The 24,316-nt window shown below is 40.3% G+C and overlaps 1 protein-coding gene across 4 annotated transcripts in view; it reads left to right on the forward strand.

Moving 5' to 3' along the window:
- Positions 1 to 24,084, forward strand: part of NFAT5 (nuclear factor of activated T cells 5) — a 132,913-nt gene extending 108,829 nt beyond the window's left edge. For 3 of the 4 annotated variants that reach the window (XM_025371415.1, XM_025371417.1, XM_025371418.1), the window contains 6 exons: positions 3,479 to 3,611; positions 11,070 to 11,153; positions 17,168 to 17,316; positions 18,310 to 20,797; positions 21,920 to 22,163; positions 22,984 to 24,084. In XM_025371415.1, coding sequence (XP_025227200.1) covers positions 3,479 to 3,611; positions 11,070 to 11,153; positions 17,168 to 17,316; positions 18,310 to 20,797; positions 21,920 to 22,155 — 3,090 coding nt within the window. In that variant the 3' untranslated portion in view covers positions 22,156 to 22,163; positions 22,984 to 24,084. The remainder of the gene's footprint in view (positions 1 to 3,478; positions 3,612 to 11,069; positions 11,154 to 17,167; positions 17,317 to 18,309; positions 20,798 to 21,919; positions 22,164 to 22,983) is intronic. The other variant, XM_025371416.1, reaches the window with a different exon arrangement.
- The last annotated feature ends 232 nt before the right edge of the window (positions 24,085 to 24,316 follow it).

Raw genomic sequence — 24,316 nt, forward strand, 5'->3', positions numbered from 1 at the left:
CGTCAGGTATTACACTTTTTCTGTTATAATATTATAAATATTGCCAGGCACATGGCTCATGCCTGTAATCCTGGCAGTTTGGGAGGCCGAGCCAGGTGGATCACCTGAGGTCAGGAGTTCGCGACCAGCCTAGACAATGTGGTGAAACCCCGTCTCTACTAAAAATACAAAAATTTGCTGGGTGTAGTGGCATATGCCTGTAATCTCAGCTACTTAGGAGGCTGAGGCAAAAGAATCACTTGAACCCAGGAGGCGGAGGCTGCAGTGAGCTGAGATCACGCCATTGCACTACAGCCTGGGCTACAGGAGTGAAACTCCATCTCAAAAAATATATATATATAAAATATTATAAATATTGAGACTAATGAAATCTGGGAAAACAATTCTTTGTTCAATATTTGTGGTCCATAGTATACCTCGTGCTCATGTATACCAAATGTGATGGGTACATGGTCGTTCATTATATCTATTCCCTTTTTAGATGAGTTATATATAACATTGATTACCTATTAAAATATGTATATAAAGGGATATTCAATCTATATATACAAATATACATAAAAGGATAGCTCAAGGGAAGATGGTATAAATGTGGAAAGAAAATTCTTGAAAGAAGTACAAAAAAAAGATCCTCACAAGAATCTGTGGGAACAACTAAACAAAGATGTGAAAGCTTGGAGGTTATGTTTTTCAAGTTGGTTCTAAGAGTAATTTTGTAATGGGTCTTTGGTTAAGTCTAATTGTAGATAGTCTAATTATATATATTCCCAACTGTAAAATTAATGTGACAAAAGAAAAAGTATCTCATAGAAGAATCAAAGATATCTAGCACCATTGCTGGTACACTCTGAAAAAGATTATCTGCTAGGGAAAAAGCTATTTTGAATCTAAGCAGATTTTTCTAAGAAATTAAAATTCAATTATTTTCCTCTTTTTATCCCGAAGAGCATTATACCTGCTCCCAAGGCCTCCCAACCTTTTGTATGTTTTGTATGTATTGTATTCCTAGCTCAGTGATATTTAATTGATTCTAATTTATGAGAGGGTATTAAAAATAACTTTTGATCACTAGTCACAGTTTACTGAATTTTTAATTGAGATCAGTTGTAGAATTTCTAGATTCAGATTGAGGAAGTTTGAAGAATTAGCAGCAAAATAGGTTCATTTGGTTTTTTAAAGCTTTCAAAATTAGTTTTACTTAAATGTGCTCTCCAAAGCAAGTAGAGTAAAAGTATTTTGATAAAATATGCATCTGATTTGTAGACACTAATCCTGTTACTAATTGCCAAGAAACAAGTTTTTATTCAAAAGAATAATTTGAATTATGGAGTTTGCCAAATAATTTTAAGAGTGGAAGCTCTCACAGGCTCTTCCTTCACCCATCTCCTTAACTCTAGGTAGACTGTTTCTGTGACATAGTTGTAGTGTTTAAACAACAGAGTAAAAATGAGGGTAGACAAGATTCAGTAACTCTGTTTCTTAGAAGTTGGATCAATACCAGTGCATTTTTTTATGACCTTGTATGTATTCAGATTTAGCTCCTGCTTCATAACTGTGGATGTATGCATATTTGTACATGTTTTTCCACCTCGTTGAAAAAAATGTGGTTTTTTTGAGATGGCTAACTTAGGAGGCATTCTGTTAATGCCGTAAATTAGAAGCTAGTTCTTTTTTTTTTTTTTTAGAGACAGAGTTATGCTCTTGTTGCCCAGGCTGGAGTGCAATGACGCGCTCTTGTCTCACCGCAACCTCTACCTCCTGCCTCAGTCTCCCGAGTAGCTGGGATTACAGGCCTGTGCCACCACGCCGGGCTAATTTTGTATTTTTAGTAGAGATGGGGTTTCCCCATGTTGGTCAGGCTGGTCTCAAACTCCTGACCTCAGGTGATCCGCCCACCTCAGCCTCCCAGCTAGTTCTGTTTATTATTTATTTATTTTGAGACAGAGTTTCGCTCTTGTTGCCTAAGCTGGAGTGCAATGGTGCGATCTCGGCTCACTGCAACCTCCACCCTCCGGGTTCAAGCGATTCTTCTGCCTCAGCCTCCCGAGTAGCTGGGATTACAGGTGTGTGCTACCACAGCTGGCTTATTTTTTGTATTTTTAGTAGAGATGGAGTTTCGCCATGTTGGCCAGGCTGGTCTCGAACTCCTGACCTCAGGTGATCTGCCCACCTCGGCCTCCCAAAGTATTGGGATTACAGGCGTGAGCCACTGCGCCCGGCCTAGTTCTTTATTTGTAATGTGACTGTATTTCAGAGAGTGTTTTAAGATGGCTCAGAAACAAATTAAATTCTCAGAAATGGAAACCTTGACCTTGATCTAATTTGTCCCATGTTTTCTATTCAACTGAGTCAACAAACTATATAGTCTAACTAAATTTTAAATGTTATCAAACTCACATCACCCTCAGCTGTCAGCTTCGGCCTCCTACAAATCAGATCATTAGTAAAAAAGCATAATCACTGCCCTATGATATCCCCTACCATTATAATAATGTACTAGGGAAGAAGAAAAAAAGTCAAATATGGCTCATATTACCCTCTAAGAAGATATAGTCCCCTTGAGTTAAGTACTGGTGAAACATTAAGAACTCTACCTTTCTCTTATAAGAATGCTTCCGCCACTATTGCAACTAAAAACATCTTTGGTTTACTGAGATGTGGATAAACTGAATCCAGTTTGACTTAAAATGAGAATTATGTTGTTAGGAGTAGCGAACTGCATTGTGAAATACATCTCACATTGAGGTTATACAGAACATATGGTAACTGACTTTGCCCTTGGTGGGCATATTTTTTTCTAATAATGTATTCATTCTTTTATTCAGTATGTACCTTATGTAAGATACTATTCTTTACAAGTGAGACAGAGTGAAGAACAAAACAACCTAGATCCTCATGGAGCTTACATTCTTGTGTTTGGAGAGAGACCAAAAAACAAGCAAATAGGGTAATTTCAGGGGTGATGATAAGTGCTGTTATGGAGATAAACAATATTATATTATAAGGTTGGGGAAGGGTTTTGCTTTAAATAGGATGATCAGGGAAGGCTTCTCTGAGGTGACATTTGTATCTGACCTGATAATGGGTTAGGAACTCACCATTTGAGGAGGTGAAGAAAGAATATTGCAGTTGAAGAGAATAGCAAGTATAGAGAATCTGAGGTAAAACTGAGTTTAGCATGTTAAAAGAAGGGACTGAGGTCAGTGTGGCTACAGTATAGTGAACTAGAAGAGGAGGAACGAGATGAAGTTGACAGGGCAGGGATCTTGACCTTGTAAGCCATTGTAAAACACTTGGATTTTACCTTTAAAGCAGTGTTAAGATTAATATCCTGATGCCTGTGCACCTGAGCTTTAAAACAGATTATTTTATTTTAATCACTTTTTAAACTTTACAGCTAACAGGAAATATACTTAATTAAAAAATTTTAAATGTAAATGTTGCTTCTTTTCCAACTCTGTACTTTTCTTTACATTAGAATCATCTTATTGTGAAGGTTCCCCCCTATCATGACCAACATATAACTTTGCCTGTGTCAGTGGGAATATATGTAGTGACGAACGCTGGAAGATCTCATGATGTTCAACCATTCACTTACACTCCAGACCCAGGTATGTCAAAATGAAAAATTCAGAACTAAAACGAATAGTTAATTTCCAGTTTTTTGAAAGAATATGAAGAAGACTAGCCATCTCAAAAAGAAAGTTGCTCACTAAGATGAATTAATGTTAGTTTATTTTGGAAATGGCATTATTTTCTAAGAAGACAGCCACCAAATACTGCTTTTACTCTTATGTTAAGGAATCATTTCTACCTTACATTATAATAATAAAAGCCAGTAATGCTCTGAAGTCAGATTCTCTGAAACTATCTTACAGGTTACTCCTCCGTAAGAATTTCCATGCATTGACTACTACTTATGTGCAGAAACATGAAAGTGACAACTTTGGGAAATTGCTAACAGTTTAGTTTGGCTGGTTTATAGGGTACATTTTGAGACAGGAGATAAACTAGAGTGACAAGTGATAAAATAAAAAATCTCATCAAAGACTGATGGTGAATAAATATTTTTTTCTTTCTATATTGCCCCATAATACCTGATAAATATTTTAAATATAACTTTAAGTGGTTGTGTTAAAATGGTATTTTAGGCTGGGTGCGGTGACTCACGCCTATAATCTCAGCACTTTGGGAGGCCGAGGCCGGTGGATCACTTGAGGTCAGGGGTTTGAGACGAGGCTGCCAACGTGGTAAAACCCTGTCTCTACTAAAAATACACACAAAAAAATTAGCTGGGTATGGTGATGGGCGCCTGTAATCCCAGCTACTGGGGAGGCTGAGGAAGGAGAATTGCTTGAACCCGGGAGGTACAGGTTGCAGTGAGCTGAGATTGTGCCATTGCACTCCAGCCTGGGCGATAGAGCAAGACTGTCTCAAAAACAGAAAACAAAACGAAACAAAAACCTGATATTTTAGAAATTAGAGGAGCTAATTTTTTTTTTTTTTTTGGTGGGGAGGAGACGGAGTCTCGCTCTGTCGTCCAGGCTGGAGTGCAGTGGCATGATCTTGGCTCACTGCAACCTCCGCCTCCTGGGTTCAAGCTATTCTCCTGCCTCAGCCTCTGAGTAGCTGGGACTACAGGCGTGTACTACCATGCCCAGCTAATTTTTGTTTTTTCAGTAGAGACGGGTTTCTCCTTGTTTCACCGTGTTAGCCAGGCTGCTTTCAAATTCCTAACCTTGTGATCTGCCTGCCTTGGCCTCCTAAAGTGTTGGGATTACAGGCGTGAGCCACCACGTCCGACCCTAAAATGTTAAAAGTTTAGAAGATATCTGTTTATGAAGTGTCTCACAAGTTTGCCTGCATTCATTTAGATGCCTGAAAAAAGAAAAAAGCCTCCTTTTGGCAGAAATGGGGAGAACATTTTGGAAATGGAAACTCTTTGCATGCTCCATTGACCTAGGCTTGGCTTCTGCCATGTTTACCATTGGTTCAGTTCAATCTAGTCTCAGGCATACTTCAGAATTAGCAGTTCTTCTCTATCTGTAGTTTATTAGTATGTTATTTCCATATAGTTCAAGATCCAGTGAGGTAGAAAGTAAAGAAAGGTGACAGAGAAAGAAAGCCCTGGCATCAAAAAGTGAAGAAAACAGTAGCTAGGACAGAATTACAACTAGTTTAAGTTAATTGCTTTATATCACTTAATTTTTCTATTTCCTATTTTCTTTCCTTTTTGAGATGGAGTCTTGTGTTGCCCAGGATGGAGTGCAGTGGCGTGATCCCAGGTCACTGCAACCTCCGCATCCCAGGTTCAAGCGATTCTCCTACCTCAGCCTCTCATGAGTAGCTGGCACTACAGGCATGCACCACCATGCATGGCTAATTTTTGTTAGTAGAGACAGGGTTTTGCCATGTTGGCCAGGCTGGTCTCAAACTCTTGACCTCAGGTGATCTGCCCGCCTCAGCCTCTCAAAGTGCTGGGATTACAGGCGTGAGCCAGCACTCCCAGCCTATTTTATTTTTAATCATATCTGAATTTTGCAGCATTATTTTCTACTAATTTGCTGCAAAAGGTATGCCACAGTACAGCACTGTTAAAATACCTCTTGAAGGCCTGGAGTAGTGGCTCACGCCTATAATTCTAGCACTTTGAGAGGCCAAGGCAGGCGAATCACTTAAGGCCAGGAATTCAAAACCAGCCTGGCCAAAATGGTGAAACCCTCTTTCTACTAAAAATACAAAAATTAGCCAGGCATGATGGTGGGCACCTATTGACCCAGCTACGTGGGAGGCTGAGATAGGAGAATCTCTTGAACCCAGGAGGTGGAGGTTGCAGTGAGCCAAGATCACGCCACTGTAGTCTAGTGTGGGCAACAGAGTGAGATTTTGTCAAAAAACAGAACAAACAAATAAAAAAACCTTGATATTTGTCTCAGAATTAAAGATCATGTGTAAAAACTTTGGACCAAAAAGGCAAAGTTTAGAAATAATATCCTGGCTTCAACAAAAATACGAGAAAGAAGATTGGCTTATTCTCAAAGACCAAATATTTTATTGTTTCCTTTCTAGGAAGGCTTCAAACATCTAAGGAAATTTGATGTAAAATTAATAGTTGGCCGGGCACAGTGGCTCACGCCTGTAATCCCAGCACTTTGGGAGGCCAAGGCAGGCGGACCATGAGGTCAGGAAATTGAGACCATCCTGGCTAACACAGTGAAACCCCGTCTCTACTAACAATACAAAAAAATTAGCCGGGCCTGGTGGTGGGCACCTGTAGTCCCAACTACTCGGGAGGCTGAGGCAGGAGAATGGTGTGAACCTGGGAGGCAGAGTTTGCAGTGAGCTGAGATCGCGCCACTGTACTCCAGCCTGGGCGACAGAGTGAGACTCTGTCTCAAAAAGAAAAAGGGGGGAAAGAAAATTAATGATAGTTAAAGCATTTTAGTAACTGTTAGTTACTAAATATTGACATTTAATGTTTTGCAGGAGCTTGCACAAACATGAGAAGAGAGATGGTATAATTAATACATAGGATTTTTTTCCTGATGAGCTTCTGCATCAGTTGTGTTGGAAGGGAAAGGTGTTTATGTCAGGAATAGCCTTAAAGGTTTTGCTATCCTGAAAACACTGAGATTTTCTTGTCTTCACTTGTTTCTTTGTTTTTATTGATTAATTATAGAGACTTCAGGACTTTGAAGTACTTAGCATCAACATTAAGAATCCTCATTTCTTAGTGATAAATGCTAATTAGTAAAAATTGCCCTTTGATAAATTGCTGAATAAACAGCTTTTAACTATTCTACTTCAAAGGCTATACTAATTGCCTAATTTTGGCCATTCTTAGGCAATCATTACCATATGTTTGCTCTTTCAAGTTTTTCCCCACATATTTTGTATGTTACAGATAGCAATCACTCTTAGAAAACCTTGTTTGAAGAAATACAAGGTATGCAAACTTTCTAATACAATCTAATGCCTTAGCTTCTGCCTCTGTGATACAGCTAATTAGCCTTCCCGCAGTTTTCCTTTTTTTTTTTCTTTTGAGATGGAATTTTGCTCTGTCACCCAGGCTAGAGTGCAATGGCATGATCTCGACTCACTGCAACCTCCACCTCCCAGATTCAGGCGATTCTCCTGCCACAGCCTCCCAAGTGGCTGGGACTACAGGTGCCCACCATCACACCTGGCTAATTTTTGTATTTTTAGTAGACACAGGGTTTCACCATGTTGGCCAGGCTGGTCTCTAACTCCTGACCTCAAGTGATCCGCCCGCCTCAGCCTCTCAAAACGTTGGGATTACAGGCATGAGCCACAATTTTACTTTTTTGTATTTTATGAAATAGGATAGTCTTTTCAAGTGTCCATGAGAGAGAATATGATTTCAGGAAAACTTGGGCACAGAAAATTTGGCCTATCTCAGTATGGCAAACTAATAGCTATTGTGGTTCATTTAGGGACTATTGTTAAATATTTGATTACTCATTAGTGTATAATTATAGCAGCCACAACAAGGTCCATCCTAATATTTATGGGTTGGAGTAGAAGTGGTGACTGTTAATACTATTTATTGAAATACTTAAAAGTTATAAATAAAACTAACAAATCATTAAGTGAAATATACCTCCTATACTATTTTGACCAAAATACCCTCATAACAACCTGAAAGGCTAAATTTGAATTTAGAATTTTCAAACTGCTTTGAATTCTAAGCTGGGCTGTGGTAGCATGAGGAGAAAGCATCCCTACCTGCCACCCTTCTTTTGACATTTTTTGGCTCCATCCTATACTTGGAAGCCTTTTGATACCTTAATCAGTGCTTCCATCTAATATGCCTAAGAGTGCGCACAAAATCTAGGATAGTTGTACAGAAAATCTAGAGATCAGCCGGGCACAGTGGCTCATGCCTATAATCCCAGCACTTTGGGAGGCTGAGGCGGGTGGATCATGAGGTCAGGAGATCGAGACCATCCTGGCTAACACAGTGAAACCCGTCTCTACTAAAAAATACAAAAAATTAGCCGGACGTGGTGGTGGGCACCTGTAGTCCCAGCTACTCGGGAGGCTAAGGCAGGAGAATGGCATGAACCCAGGAGGCGGAGCTTGCGGTGAGCCGAGATTGCGCCACTGTACTCCAGCCTGGGTGACAGAGTGAGACTCCATCTCAAAAAAAAATAAAAAAAAGAAAATCTAGGGATCCTGGGTGCCTGTTACATGGTCGAAAGGTAGGGTCAAGGCAAAGGCTCAAGTGAACGTATCCTAGTTCCACACATTCTTCCAGGTACAGACCTTCTAACACCCAATGGGGCCATACTGCCCCAAATCAAAATGTGTGTGCTCTCAGGCACTTAGATACTTTCCAGAGTCATAAAACCTTTGTTTTATTGATAGTCTCTGAAGCTTTGCTTAGCCATTAAAACATCTTAAATTTTTTTTTACCTCAGCCTATTCAGACACAGAAATCACACTAGACATTATTTGCTGTAACTCCACAGTGGTGATTTCTATAATAAATGGGGATGTAATATTTAACATCTTTTTTTTCTAAAAAGAAATTACGGTTGGGTGAGGTGGCTCACATCTGTAGTCCTGACACTTCAGGAGGCCGAGGCAAGAGGATCACTTGAGCCCAGGAGTTCGAGACCAGCCTGGGCGATATAGTGACACCCCCCCATCCCTACAAAGAAAAAATAATACTAAGCTAGGCATGGTGGCATGTGCCTGTATTCCCAGCTACTCAGGAGGCTGAGGTGAGAGGATCGCTTGAGCCTGAGAGGTTGAGGCTGCGGTAAGCTGTGATCAGGCCAGTGTACTCCAGCCTGGACAACAGAGCAAGACCCTATCTCAAAAAAAGAATAAGAAGAATTTAAAAATTACTAATAACATGATTTTAAAATATAAATTTAAATTTTTTCAAGGATTAGTTTATATTTTTAAATCTATTGTTACTAGAATTAATGTCATGCATAAATATTTTATGTGTATTTTTTTTCCATTCAATTGCCTATAAATCATTTGTTGGACCTACTATGAAACATACTAAGATAAATTATTTAACTTCATCCACAGGAGATGTGTACAAATTCCTCTCTTTATTTTCGTTATATCATTTGACATATTAGAAAATATAAAATAAATATATTGAAAAATAGAAATTGGCCGAGCGTGGTGGCTCACACATGGAATCCCAGCACTTTCAGAGACCAAGGCGGGTAGATCACCTGAGGTCGGGAGTTAGAGACCAGCCTGACCAACATGGAGAAACCCCGTCTCTACTAAAAATACAAAATTAACTGGGTGTGGTGGGGCATGCCTGTAATCACAGCTGCTCAGGAGGCTAAGGCAGGAGAATTGCTTGAACCCGGGAGGCGGAGGTTGCAGTGAGCCAAGATCACGCCATTGCACTCCAGCCTGGGCAACAAGAACGAAACTCCATCTCAAAAAAAAAAAAAAAAGAAAAGAAAAAGAAAAAAGAAAAGTAGAAATTAAGGCCAAGCATGGTGGTTCATGCCTGTAATCCCAGCAATTTGGGAGTCTGAGGTGGGCAGATTGCTTGAGCTCAGCAGTTTGAGACCAACCTGGGCAACATGGCAAAACACCATCTCTACCAAAAATATAAAAATTAGCCTGTCGTGGCGGCGTGCGCCTGTAGTTCCAGCTACTCGGGAGACTGAGGTGGGTGGATGGCTTGAGCCTGGGAGGTGGAAGTTGCAGTGAGCCAATATCATGCCGCTGCACTCTAGCCTCGGTGACAGAGCCCCAGACCCTGTTTCAAAGCAAAAAAAAAAAAATTAAAATGTATTCAAATAAAATATGTAATCATTTGAAGCAAGAACCAATTTATTTGTAATTTATTAAACTTTAGTTTTTAGAACTGATTTATATTCTTAGGCCCATTAAATTTATAGTTTAAATTTGTTATAGTAGGCTGGGCGCTCAAGCCTGTAATCCCAGTACTTTGGGAGGCCAAGGTGGGCAGATCACTTGAAATCAGAAGTTTGAGACCAGCTTGGCCAACACGGTGAAACCCCATCTCTACTAAAAATACAAAAATTAGCCTGGCAGCCAGTGCGGTGGCTCATGCCTGTAATCCCAGCAGTTTGGGAAGCTAAGATGGGCAGATCACATGAGGTCAGGAGTTTGAGACCAGCCTGGCCAACATGGTGAAACCCTGTCTGTACTGAAAATACAAAAATTAGCCAGGTGTGGTGGTGTGCGCCTGTAGTCCCAGCTACTCGGGAGGCTGAGGCAGGAGAATCCCTTGAACCCAGGAGGTGGAGGTTGCAGTGAGCCTTGACTGCACCATTGCACTCCAGCCTGGGTAACAAGAGTGAAACTCTATCTCAAAAAATAAATAAATAATTAGCCTAGCATGGTGGCGTGCACTTGAAATCCCAGCTACTCAAGAGGCTAAGGCAGGAGAATGGCTTGAACCTGGGAGGTAGATGTTGCAGTGAGCCACGATCATACCACTGCACTCCCGGGTGACCTAGCGAGACTCTGTCTCAAAAATAAATAAATAAATAAATAGATAATTAGGCTGGGCATTTCGCCAACATGGTGAAACCCTGTCTCTACTAAAAATACAAAAAAATTTAGCTGGGAGTGGTGGCAGGCACCTGTAATCCCAGCTACTCTGGAGGCTGAGGCAGAGAATTGCTTGAACCCAGGAGGCAGAGGTTGCAGTGATCCGAGATCGCGCCACTGTATTGCAGCCTGAGCAACAGAGCAAGACTCTGTCTCAAAAAAAAAGATGGGGTTTCACCATGTTGGTCAGGCTGGTCTTGAACTCCTGACCGCAAGTGATCACCCACCTTGGCTTCCCAAAGTGCTGGGATTACAGATGTGAGCCACTGCACCCCGCCTGGTTTTGTTTTGCTAAGTGATCGCATGCTCTGCCCACTTGGAGATTGGAGAATTTAGAGGATAGAAATTTACCTCAACTAGAATTTCTGCTAAACAAATAATTAAATGATACTGTGTGACAAGATATTCTAATTAAAGAATTTAAGATACAAGGTTTTTAGGATGAGTAAATGTAGATAAATACATTAATCTTTTTTTTTTAATAGCAGCAGCTGGTGCTTTGAATGTAAATGTGAAGAAGGAAATATCTAGTCCAGCAAGACCTTGCTCCTTTGAAGAGGCCATGAAAGGTACCAAGTAGATTATTCTCAAAAATCGTAATTAGGTGCTCCTGTATGTTTTCTCTAGCACACCTTACTGTTTTATTTTCTCTTAAGTACTTACAATACTTTGCAGGGTATCTTTCATATTGTGAAATAAATACGTGTTTAACTTTACTAAATGTAGAGACTTGTTTTCCAATTTGATATTTTTCTTGTTGAATATGTTTATATATATTTTAAAGTACATTGGAATGGAGGAGTTTTGTTTTTTTGTTTTTTGTTTTTTTAATTCCCCAATATTAAAAGTATATGAGGCCGGGCACAGTGGTTCATGCCTGTAATCCCAGCTTTTTGGGAGGCCGAGGCAGGTAGATCATTTGAGGTCAGGAGTTCAAGACCTTCCTGGCCAACATGGTGAAACCCTGTCTCTACTAAAAATACAAAAATTAGCCAGGGGTGGTGGCAGGTGCCTGTAGTCCCAGCTGCTCGGGAGGCTGAGTCAGGAGAATCTCTTTAATCTGGGAGGCAGAGGTTGCAGTGAGCCAAGATCATGCCACTGTACTCCAGCCTGGGTCACAGAGTGAGACCCTGTCTCAAAAAAAAAAAAAAAGGAAAGTTAGGCCAGGCACGGTGGGCCACACCTATAGTCTCAGCACTTTGGGAGATGAAGGTAGGAAGATTACTTGAGTCCAGAAATTTGAGATGATAGATATCCATTGGCTAATAATTAAATGCATCATCTATAGTTATTGCTGAACAGATATGGGCAGCACAGTGAGAAGATTTCTTGTCTCTACCAAAAAAAAATTAAAACAGGCCAGGCACAGTGGCTCACGCCTATAATGCCAGCACTTTGGGAGGCCGAGGCGGGCTGATCGCCTGAGGTCAGGCATTCAAGACCAGCCTGACCAACATGGAAAAACCCATTCTGTACTAAAAATACAAAATTAGCCAGGCATGGTGGTACATGCCTGTTATCCCAGCTACTCGAGAAGCTGAGACAGGAGAATTGCTTGAATCCAGGAAGCAGAGATTGCAGTGAGCCGAGATCGTGCCACTGCACTTCAATCTGGGCAACAAGAGCGAAACTCCCATCTCAAAAAAAAAAAAAAAAATAGGCCAGGTGCGGTGGCTCATGCCTTTAATCTCAATACTTTTGGGAGGCTGAGCTTTGCAGATCACCTGAGGTCAGGAGTTCAAGACCAGTCTGGTCAACATGGCGAAACCCCATCTCTACTAAAAATACAAAAAGTATTAGCCTGGCATGGTGATATGTGCCTGTAATCCCAGCCACTCTGGAGGCTGAGGCAAGAGAATCGCTTGAACCCTGAAAGTGGAGGTTGCAGTGAGCCGAGATTGTACCACTGCTCTCTCCAGCCTGGGCAACAGAGCAGGATTCGGTCTCAAAAAAAAAAAAAAAAAAAAAATTATAAACATTAACCGGGCATGGTGGCATGCACCTATCATCCTAGTTATTCATGATACCGAGGTAGGAGGATTGCTTAACCTGAAGAGGTTGAAGCTGGATTGAGCTGTGATCATACCACTGCACTCCAGCATGGGCAAAGGAACAAGACTCTCAAAAACAAAACAAAGCAGAAATTTGTTTTGTTTATGTACCTTTTTGATAAAAAATTTAAATCAGGTTGGGCATGGTGGCTCACACCTATAATCCCAGCACTTTGAGGGGCTGAGGTGGGTGGATCACCTGAGGTCAGGAATCTGAGACCAGCCTGGCCAACATGGTGAAACCTCATCTCTACTAAAAATACAAAATTTAGCTGGGCGTGGTGGTGCGTGCCGGTAATCCTAGCTGCTCGGGAGATTGGGCAGAAGAATTTCTCGAACCCGGGAGGCAGGGATTGCAGTGAGCCGCGATCATGCCACTGCACTCTAGCCTGGGCGACAGAGTAAAACTCTACCTAAAAAAATATATATAAATCACATATGAGAAATAGTTTGGTAAATAGAGATTACTTGAGAAAAAATGCAAGTGTTGGATTGTAATGCATTGACGCCAGCTTGATGTTCTTAGAGCAAATTAATTCTTAATGAGGAGGAGAAAAAAATTAATCTGATATTTTCATTTATAATGTACTACTAAATTGAAGTTGACTAGAAGATTATTATTAAATTAACAAGATGGAACATATCTGACAAACTTAATGTCTGGCCTGGAGACATTTTGGACTGTTTTTGGTGGGACTAGACTTAGATAAAATTGGAACAAGGCCAGATGCAGTGGCTCACGCCTGTAATCCCAGCACTTTGGGAGGCCAAGCTGGTGGATCACCTGAGGTCAGGAGTTTGAGACCTGCCTGGCCAACATGGCAAAACCCTGTCTCTACTAAAAATAAAAAATTAGCCGGGCATGGTGGCATGTGCCTGTAATCCCAGCTAGTTGGGAGGCTGAGACAGGAGAATCGCTTGAATCCAGGAGGCGAAGGTTGTAGTGAGCCCAGATTGAGCCACTGCACTCCAGCTTGGGCAACAGAGTGAGACTCTGGAAAAAAAAAAAAAAAAGGATTGGAACATAAATAAAATTAACCTCTGTGACCTTTGTGCATATGACAGTAGAAAGACTTATATCTTTGCATGAGCATTAGACTAAAATGTCCTTTTACTGTTTGTCTTACCAGTAGACATACTTGTCAGTGGTCAGCTGAGGATAGATAAAAGAGTCTTGCTCAACTTACTTTACCTAGTCTCACTTTCCAGAAAGGAGGAGAAGATAATAAGCATTACTATCTAAATACATTTTAAGAAAAATTGTAGATCTGTTAAGCAGTAACTGTATAGGTGATATATTTATTTATATGTAATTTCTAATTGAATTATAATATAATCTTGTCTGTAAACATGGAAATTTTTAGACCAAAAATAATGTTAATAAAAATATAAGCCAGGAACAGTGGCTAGTGCCTATAATCCCAACTATTCAAGGGATTGAGGTGGGAGGATCACTTGAATCCCGTAGTTTGAGGCTGCAGGTACTACACTCCAGCCTGGGTAACAGAATGAGACCCTGCCTCTAATTGAATAAATGAGTGAATGAATGAATGAATGAATATTTTTAAAAAGAAAAATACAGACTGTATATTTTTATTTTTATTTATTATTATTATTACTTGAGATGGAATCTTGCTTTGTTGCCCAGGCTGGAGTGCAGTGGCATGGTCTCAGCTTACTGCAACCTCCAACCTCTGCCTCCTGGGTTCAAGTGATTCTCCTGGCTCAGTCTCTCCAGTAGCTGAGATTTACAGGTGCCCTGTACCACGCTTGGCTATTTTTTTTTTAATTTTATTTTATTTTTTGTATTTTTAGTAGAGACAGGGTTTCACCATGTTGGTCAGGCTGGTCTCGAACTCCTGACCTCGTGGTCCACCTGCCTCCGCCTCCCATATTACTGGGATTACAGGCATGAGTCACTGCACCTGGCCCATATTTTTATTTTTGTAGGATTAACCAAATAATCCACAACAAACTAAATTGACAGTGATAAAGCTAAAGTAAGATTAATTCTTTTCTTCATTCACTCAGCAAACATTTGTTGATTACCTACTGTGCAACAGGCGATAACATCTGCCTTCATGGAGCTCATGATCTAATGAAATTCAAAAGCAAGAATAGTAGTTGACTATTACAGGATCAACTTAAGATAACACCAATGGTTTTAAAAATGTTCTATGGGATATTCTTAGATTACTTTTAAATGCCTGCCCTGTACATGATCTGAAGTTTTGTCTCAGTCAAAATTAGGTTGTAGGCCGAGTGTGGTGGCTCATGCCTATAATCCCAGCACTTTGGGAGGCCTAGCAGGGAGGATCGCTTGAGCTCAGGAGTTCAAGACCAGCCTAGGCAACATAATGAGACTCTTGTCTCTACAAAAAAATTTAAAAAATTAGTCAGGCATGGTGGTGTGTGCCTGTAGTCCCAGCTACTTGTGGGGCTGAGGTGGGAGGATTGCCTGAGCCCAGGAGGTGGAGGTTGCAGTGAGGCCTGATTGTACCACTGCACACCCACCAACAGAGAGAGACCCTGTCTCAAATAAAATAAATAAAATAAAATAAAATAAAATAAAAATCTGGTGGTTAGGGGAATTGTATTGGTATTAGAATTTAGGTGAAAATAGGTCCAAAGAACTCATGAATAAATGATTCATTTCTCAAACAGGTAGAATAATAAAACATGGAATGTCAAAAGTTAAATGAGCACTTTCCCCTCTATCAAAATAATCAGTTTTCATAGGAATTAGGTTTTTAGCCAAATGGCTGTGAGGCAAGTTGAAGACAAGAAAATTGCAAATATATTTTTAGATGAAAATATTTACTTTCAGTTTTGTTTTTTTTTTTGAGACAGAGTCTTGCTCTGTTGCCTAGCCTGCAGTACGGTAGAGCAATCTCAGCTCACTGCAACCTCCTTCTCCCGGATTCAAGCGATTCTTGTGCCTCAGCCTCCCAAGTAGCTAGGATTTACAGGCATGTGCCACCATGCCTTGCTAATTTTTGTATTTTTAGTAGAGACAGAGTTTCACCATGTCGGCCTGGCTGGTCTCGAACTCCTGGCCTCAAGTAATCCGCCCGCCTCAACCTTCCAAAGTGCTGAGATTACAGGCATGAGCCACCACACTTGGCCTTTCAGCAGCATATTGACTAACAATAACAACAAAAAAAATTTATGAAGGGAGCTATCCAACTTATATACCATGTGCCTTTTTAAAAGCTTTATAGCCAGGATTTCTTCTCGGTATCAAATTAAGAAATTTAACAGCTATGCTTTCTGAAGACTCTTTCCATAGAGCCTCCAAGTGGTAGTAAACTTTTAAATCAGGATTTGGCTATGTGCTCAACTCAGAAGATTGTCATTAGCAGTAGCAGTAGCTACCACTGAGTGCCAGTGCAGACTCAGGTAGACAAAAAAGAAGAAAGAAAAGCAATCAAGGGGGAAAAGTAGATATAGTGGAGTGGTAGAATCTTGCTATATGTTGCCTCTAGGTACAAATCTAGAACTAACTACTCAAAATGGAGGTGGTAGGAGGTGGGAAATAATTTTTCATTTTGCTTGGGAAATTTGGTTTGTAAACCTAAAATAGCCCTTATTTCTGGGGGGAAAAAAAAGATGTTTAAAGTCCAGTCTAAAAGAGAATTGTGTCCTTGTGCCAACTTGTCATATTCAAATTTTCTAATTAGTTTTCTTTTAATTTAGAAAAGCAAAATTTATTGATCACTGGGTGGTATTTTCTAATGAGAAGCTTGAACTTAGTTTAAGAAAGAAGTGCTCTGACAATCTCATAGCCCTTAAGAAGTTCTGAGACTTTATATTGTCAGACAGCTAAATCCTAAGAGAAGAGTGCAGTGGTTGTAATTGAGTAGCTTTATCCTCCTGGAGATTTTTAAGCTGTATCCTATAATATACTCTGGTCAGGTTGGGTAGTATGATTCAAGGCACTTGGAACGGTCTTGGGGAATATAGCCTGGTAATCGAACTGCTTAAGCTTATTATTAATATTTAAGCTATAGGCCGGGCGCGGTGGCTCAAGCCTGTAATCCCAGCACTTTGGGAGGCCGAGATGGGCGGATCACGAGGTCAGGAGATCGAGACCATCCTGGCTAACACGGTGAAACCCCGTCTCTACTAAGAAATACAAAAAATAGCCGGGCGAGGTGGCGGGCGCCTGTAGTCCCAGCTACTCGGGAGGCTGAGGCCGGAGAATGGCGTGAACCCGGGAGGCGGAGCTTGCAGTGAGCTGAGATCCGGCCACTGCACTCCAGCCTGGGCTACAGAGCGAGACTCCGTCTCAAAAAAAAAAAAAAAAAAAAAAAAAATATTTAAGCTATAGTTCCAGGCCCATTCCAGAGGTCCCCCAGCCAATGCACTTCATAAAAGGGAAGATACATCTTAATATACCAGTTTTGTATCTCATGCTACCATTATAGCATCAAAAAATAGACATTTAAATCATTGCTAATAATAAATTTTAGAATAAAATAGTTGGTAATTTTTGTGATTTTAAACTTTTCTTTTTTTGTGTGTGTATGCAGCAATGAAAACTACTGGATGTAATTTAGATAAGGTAAATATTATTCCTAACGCCCTGATCACTCCACTCATACCAAGCAGTATGATTAAGAGTGAAGATGTTACTCCAATGGAAGTAACAGCAGAAAAAAGATCTTCCACTATTTTTAAGGTAAGCTATATTGACTACTGCTCCAACTTCTAACCTCCTATACAAAAATTGCTGTCTTTTACTTTTCCTATTTTTTTCACATTGCTTTTACTTTGGATGTACTTAATGAATTTTGCTGTAAAGAGGGAATGCTTTATACTTCAGCAAAATTGCCCACAAAGTGACTTCCAATATACATTTTGACAAGGGAGGAATTAATATGTTATATGAGATATTAATGAAAGTACTAATTTTAGCATTTTCAGAATTAAGAGGTGTTTTTATTTTTTTCCCAGTCTTTTCCCATAACTTTCTATTTCTTTTTTTTTACTTGTCTTCTCCCCTGTAATGTTACTGAGGAGCTGCAAAATTGAGATATTTTGATACCTGCTCTTCATGAACCATAAAATTAATGTGTTCTGATTACCCTTAATTCACCTAAGTATATCAATAGCTGATTATTCTACTTCTTTGTTTGACTATCTTTGCTTATAGTACTTTTTAAAAATATGTCCCAAGGAAAATGAGGCATCATGTAATGGAGAATTGTAGTCCCATACCTGTTTTCTAAATGATAATAATATAGAGTGGAAAACTGGTCCTGCATATATTTTTAGAACAATAGTGATTTTTTTTCCCCCCTTGAGACGGATGGAGTCTCTCTCTGTCGCCCAGGCTGGAGTGCAGTGGCATGATCTCAGCTCACTGCAAGCTCCGCCTACCAGGTTCACGCCATTTTCCTGCCTTAGCCTCCCGAGTGACTGGGACTACAGGCACCCGCCACCTCGCCCAGCTAATTTTTTGTCTTTTCAAAAGTAGAGACGGGTTTTGACGGTGTTAGCCAGGATGGTCTCGATCTTCTGACCTCGTGATCTGCCCGCCTTGGCCTCCCAAAGTGCTGGGATTACAGGCTTGAGCCACCGCGCATGGCCAAATAATAGTGATTTTTGATGTATGTTACAAACTTATTTAATGTTTATATATTCATATTATTTGGGGATTTTTATGTTTTAGACTACAAAGACAGTCGGATCAACTCAGCAAGCGTTAGAAAACATCTCAAACATAGCAGGAAATGGCTCTTTTTCATCACCATCATCTTCCCACCTACCTTCTGAAAATGAAAAACAGCAGCAGATTCAGCCCAAGGCATACAACCCAGAGACCCTGACAACTATTCAAACCCAGGACATCTCACAGCCTGGTACTTTTCCAGCAGTTTCTGCTTCTAGTCAGCTGCCCAACAGTGATGCATTATTGCAACAGGCTACACAGTTTCAGACAAGAGAAACTCAGTCTAGAGAGGTATTACAGTCAGATGGCACAGTGGTTAATTTGTCACAACTGACTGAGGCGTCACAACAACAGCAGCAGTCACCACTACAAGAACAAGCACAGACTTTACAGCAGCAGATTTCATCAAATATTTTTCCATCACCAAATAGTGTGAGTCAGCTTCAGAATACTATTCAGCAGCTGCAAGCAGGGAGTTTTACAGGCAGTACTGCTAGTGGCAGCAGTGGAAGTGTTGACTTGGTCCAGCAAGTTTTAGAGGCACAGCAACAGTTATCTTCAGTTTTATTTTCTGCTCCAGATGGTAATGAGAATGTTCAAGAGCAGCTTAGTGCAGATATTTTTCAACAAGTCAGTCAAATTCAGAGTGGTGTAAGCCCTGGAATGTTTTCTTCAACAGAGCCAACAGTCCATACCAGACCAGATAATTTATTACCTGGAAGAGCTGAAAGTGTTCATCCACAGTCTGAAAACACGTTATCTAATCAACAGCAGCAGCAGCAACAACAGCAAGTGATGGAATCTTCAGCCGCAATGGTGATGGAGATGCAACAGAGTATCTGCCAGGCAGCTGCCCAGATTCAGTCAGAATTATTCCCTTCAACTGCTTCAGCAAATGGAAACCTTCAGCAATCGCCAGTTTACCAGCAGACTTCTCACATGATGAGTGCATTGTCTACCAATGAGGATATGCAAATGCAGTGTGAATTGTTTTCTTCTCCTCCTGCAGTTTCTGGAAATGAAACTTCTACAACCACCACACAGCAGGTTGCAACCCCTGGCACTACCATGTTTCAGACATCAAGTTCAGGAGATGGAGAAGAAACTGGAACACAAGCAAAACAGATTCAGAACAGTGTCTTTCAGACCATGGTCCAAATGCAACATAGTGGGGACAATCAACCTCAAGTTAACCTTTTTTCATCCACTAAAAGTATGATGAGTGTTCAGAATAGTGGTACCCAGCAACAAGGTAATGGTTTATTCCAGCAAGGGAATGAGATGATGTCACTTCAATCTGGAAATTTTTTGCAGCAGTCTTCTCATTCACAGGCCCAACTTTTTCATCCTCAGAATCCTATTGCCGATGCTCAGAATCTTTCCCAGGAAACTCAAGGTTCTCTCTTTCATAGTCCAAATCCTATTGTCCACAGTCAGACTTCTACAACCTCCTCTGAACAAATGCAGCCTCCAATGTTTCACTCTCAAAGTACCATTGCTGTGTTACAGGGCTCTTCAGTTCCTCAAGACCAGCAGTCAACCAACATATTTCTTTCCCAGAGTCCCATGAATAATCTTCAGACTAACACAGTAGCCCAAGAAGCATTTTTTGCAGCACCGAACTCAATTTCTCCACTTCAGTCAACATCAAACACTGAACAACAAGCTGCTTTCCAACAGCAAGCTCCAATATCACACATCCAGACCCCTATGCTTTCTCAAGAACAGGCACAACCCCCCCAGCAGGGTTTATTTCAGCCTCAGGTGTCCCTGGGCTCCCTTCCACCTAATCCAATGCCTCAAAGCCAACAAGGAACCATGTTCCAGTCACAGCACTCAATAGTTGCCATGCAGAGTAACTCTCCATCCCAGGAGCAGCAGCAACAGCAGCAACAGCAGCAGCAACAGCAGCAGCAACAACAACAGGGCATTTTATTCAGTAATCAGAATACCATGGCTACAATGGCGTCTCCAAAGCAACCACCACCAAACATGATATTCAACCCAAATCAAAATCCAATGGCTAATCAGGAGCAACAGAACCAGTCAATTTTTCACCAACAAAGTAATATGGCCCCAATGAATCAAGAGCAACAGCCCATGCAATTTCAGAGTCAGTCCACAGTTTCCTCACTTCAGAACCCAGGTCCTACCCAGTCGGAATCATCACAGACCCCCTTGTTCCATAGCTCTCCTCAGATTCAGTTGGTACAAGGGTCACCTAGTTCTCAAGAGCAGCAAGTAACACTCTTCTTATCTCCAGCATCCATGTCTGCCTTGCAGACCAGTATAAATCAACAAGATATGCAACAGTCTCCTCTTTATTCCCCTCAGAACAACATGCCTGGAATTCAAGGAGCCTCATCTTCGCCTCAACCACAGGCTACTTTATTTCACAACACAGCAGGAGGCACAATGAACCAACTACAGAATTCTCCTGGCTCATCTCAGCAGACATCAGGAATGTTCTTATTTGGCATTCAAAATAGTAAGAAACTCTAATTTTTCATTACTTAATTGGTCATCATTATTATTAGAAGGAAGCAGAGTGCAGTGGTGCAATCTTGACTGATTGCACCCTCTGCCTCCCAGGTTCAGGTGATTCTCCTGCCTCAGCCTCCTGAGCAGCTGGGATTACAGGTTTGCCCAACACACCCAGCTAATTTTTGTATTTTTGTTAGAGACGGGGTTTCACCATGTTGACCAGGCTGGTGTCGAATTTTTGACCTCAAGTGATCTGCTGGCCTCGGCCTCCCAAAGTGCTGGGATTACAGGCGTGAGCCACCACACCTGTCCTGTACAGTTGTTTTAAGAGTGTAGATTGTAGTTAGAACTCTATCACCTATAGACTATGAGATCTTGTACAAGTTATTTGGCTTTTATGGGTCTCAATTCTCTCATTTAAAATGGTGATAATAGGCCGGGCGCCTATGTATAAAAATGTGTGTTTGCCATTTTAAGCTATAAACTTAAAAGGAAAACGAAGTAAGAATGACAGACAATATCTTAGCCAACTGAAGTCAGTAGTTTCTAAGGAGGTAGAAACCCATCTTTAGGCCGGGCGCAGTGACTCAAGCCTGTAATCCCAGCACTTTGGGAGGCCGAGACCAGCGGATCATGAGGTCAGGAGATCAAGACCATCCTGGCTAACACGGTGAAACCCCATCTCTACTAAAAAATACAAAAAAAAACCTAGCTGGGCGAGGTGGCAGGCGCCTGTATTCCCAGCTACTCGGGAGGCTGAGGCAGGAGAATGGCGTAAACCCGGGAGGCGGAGCTTGCAGTGAGCTGAGATCCGGCCACTGCACTCCAGCCTGGGCAACAGAGCAAGACTCCGTCTCAAAAAAAAAGAAACCCATCTTTAATGTTAATATACCAAGGAATTTATATAGGACTTTTGATATTTAAGCAAAGTTGTATTTTTAGACTGCTTAAAGGAAACCTAAGATGAATTCCAGTGCCAATCTGTGAAAACTTTTTTCTTAGACTGTCAGGTGCCTAACTTTTAGTAATGTACAAAGAGAATGCAGTAATGAATTTGCCCCAACAACTAATATCTTTTCATGAATCTTCACTAACCAGATACCTTCTATTTTCAATGTCTCTGCAGACTGTAGTCAGCTTTTAACCTCTGGACCAGCTACATTGCCTGATCAGTTGATGGCCATAAGTCAGCCAGGCCAACCACAAAATGAGGGCCAGCCACCTGTGACAACACTTCTTTCTCAGCAAATGCCAGAGAATTCTCCACTGGCATCCTCTATAAACACCAACCAGAACATCGAAAAGATTGATTTGCTTGTTTCGTTGCAAAACCAAGGGAACAGCTTGACTGGCTCCTTTTAACTGGATATGTAAGTATTGCATTTTGGCTTCTTATTGGAAAGCATCAAATTTTATTCTTAACAGATTTAGGTTAAGTAATAGTAGTTTAGTTCTAAACTTTTAAAATGTGACTTCCTCACAAGATGATACTTTTTTACTCTGAATAAAATTATTCTGAATGATAGCTTATGGTCATATAGTTAATACAGACCAAACATCCCTAGTCCAAAAATCCAAAATCCAAAATGCTCTGAAATCCGAATCTTTTTGAGTGCTGACATGACATCTCAAGTGGAAAATTCCACACCTGACCTCATATGATAGGGTCATAGTCAAAATGCAGGCTCACAACATGCAGTTGATTTGGTGTCCCTGAGGGAAAAAAAGATTTTCCCAGCTCCCTTCAGCTGTGATAGATCTTTTTAGGTTTATATGAAACAGAAGTGAATTACATGTTTGGACTTGTGTCTTATTCCCAAGATATCTCATTGTGTGTATGTACATATTCCAAAATCCAAAAAAGAAATCAGAAATACTTCTGATCCCAAGCATTTTAGATAAGGGATATGCAACCTATATTGGAAATTCCTTCTGCTTCTGAGCTTCTTTGCCTTGGAATAACAAAACATCTGATGAGTATGTACAGTGTGTTTCCTCTGTACTATATATTGGATATAATCATCCCTTCCTCCAGAAATAAATATTGAGTCAGAAAAGTCTGTGGAAGATCAAATATGAAAAAGTTTTACTTATAGTACCATAATATACTTTAGGATCATTCAGGGTGTCAGACACTTTATAAATACTTCCCTCCCTCGTAAGTTACATTAAACTTTTTCTCTTTTTTAGAAATTCCATGAAGAAAATCCTGATTCCAAGATGTCCTGAGATCTTGTGGTTCCATGAGAATTATTATTTTAAAAACAAAACAAAATATGAAAAACTGTATTTGAGTAAATTGATAGATTTTATTCTGACTGCAAAAGAGCACACCTATGCTGCTTGTTGCAGTGACTAACCACAAATGTTAACATCTTCATATTTTATATTCCTAATAACAGTGATGACTGAGAATCTATTGGAGTTTCCAGCTGGCAGAATTAATTGTTATTATTTTCCTAGGCGCAATTTCCTTAAACGTACAGTTTAAATTAAAGGCTGGACCACTCAGTTATTATTGCTATTAGAAAATAATATATCATGTTTACTTTCGTTCTTCATTATTTTCTTTCCTACATTGTTTTAGTCAAGTAATGGCTTTTGAAAAAGTAAAGTTCAATAGTAACTAAGGCGGTGATTTTTTTCAATATAAAAGGCACAGCTGTTGGCCAAAGTGAAGGAATCTGTTTTCAGTTTTATTGGAGAAACTGAAGGGGTAACATTCTAACAAGTAAACTGTATATGCAGATAAAAGAACTCTTGATTTAACACAAAGACAGATGATACACTTAGAAAACTGGGAACAGCTGGAATGCCATTGATTTTATTTTTTCAGAGAGTTGTTAGTTGTCTGGGGTTCTACTAAGGGGTTTAGCCATAACTGTGCATAGAAAAATAATTATCTGTAAAAAATGAAGGGGATAATATATGATAAATTATGTTCTGATATCCTCCTACAGTAGTTTAAATTGACAGAAAAATTTGAGTGTTTTATTCTTAACCCAGTCTTAGGCTGGTGTTCCCTTTTTATATACATCTATATTACTTTTCACCTCTTTTTCACTTTACTTTAGAGAACTATTGATATACTACTGGCTTTATGACCCTGTAGCATCTTTGGCCACTTTAATCTAGGGTGACCTAGCAGTCCTGCAGCACAGGGCAGAAAGTACTGTCTTAGGAATTATTGGGAGTTAATTCCTGAGAAACAACACATTTTTCCCCATGAACGGTGCTGTTCTGAAGTCTTCAAATTTTTCCCTCTAATAGGAAACAGTATAAATTTTAATTTAAAAAAAAGGCAAACTAAAATTTCTTGAAACATCACTTCTCCCTGATCTGCAGTGAGTATAAATTCACTTGTCACCTCAGTGCTTTACAGTTTGAAGTGGTCACTTACCTGATGGTTCCCACAAGCCTTAGGCTTTACAGGGTCATATCATTGACGTAAAATGAAGAATTAACTTGTGTTACATCTATAAAGAGCAAAATAACACACTCCAGAACTTGGCAGTTGTAGCAT

This window comes from Theropithecus gelada, chromosome 20 (assembly GCF_003255815.1).
Source record: "Theropithecus gelada isolate Dixy chromosome 20, Tgel_1.0, whole genome shotgun sequence".
Classification (NCBI taxonomy): domain Eukaryota; kingdom Metazoa; phylum Chordata; class Mammalia; order Primates; family Cercopithecidae; genus Theropithecus; species Theropithecus gelada.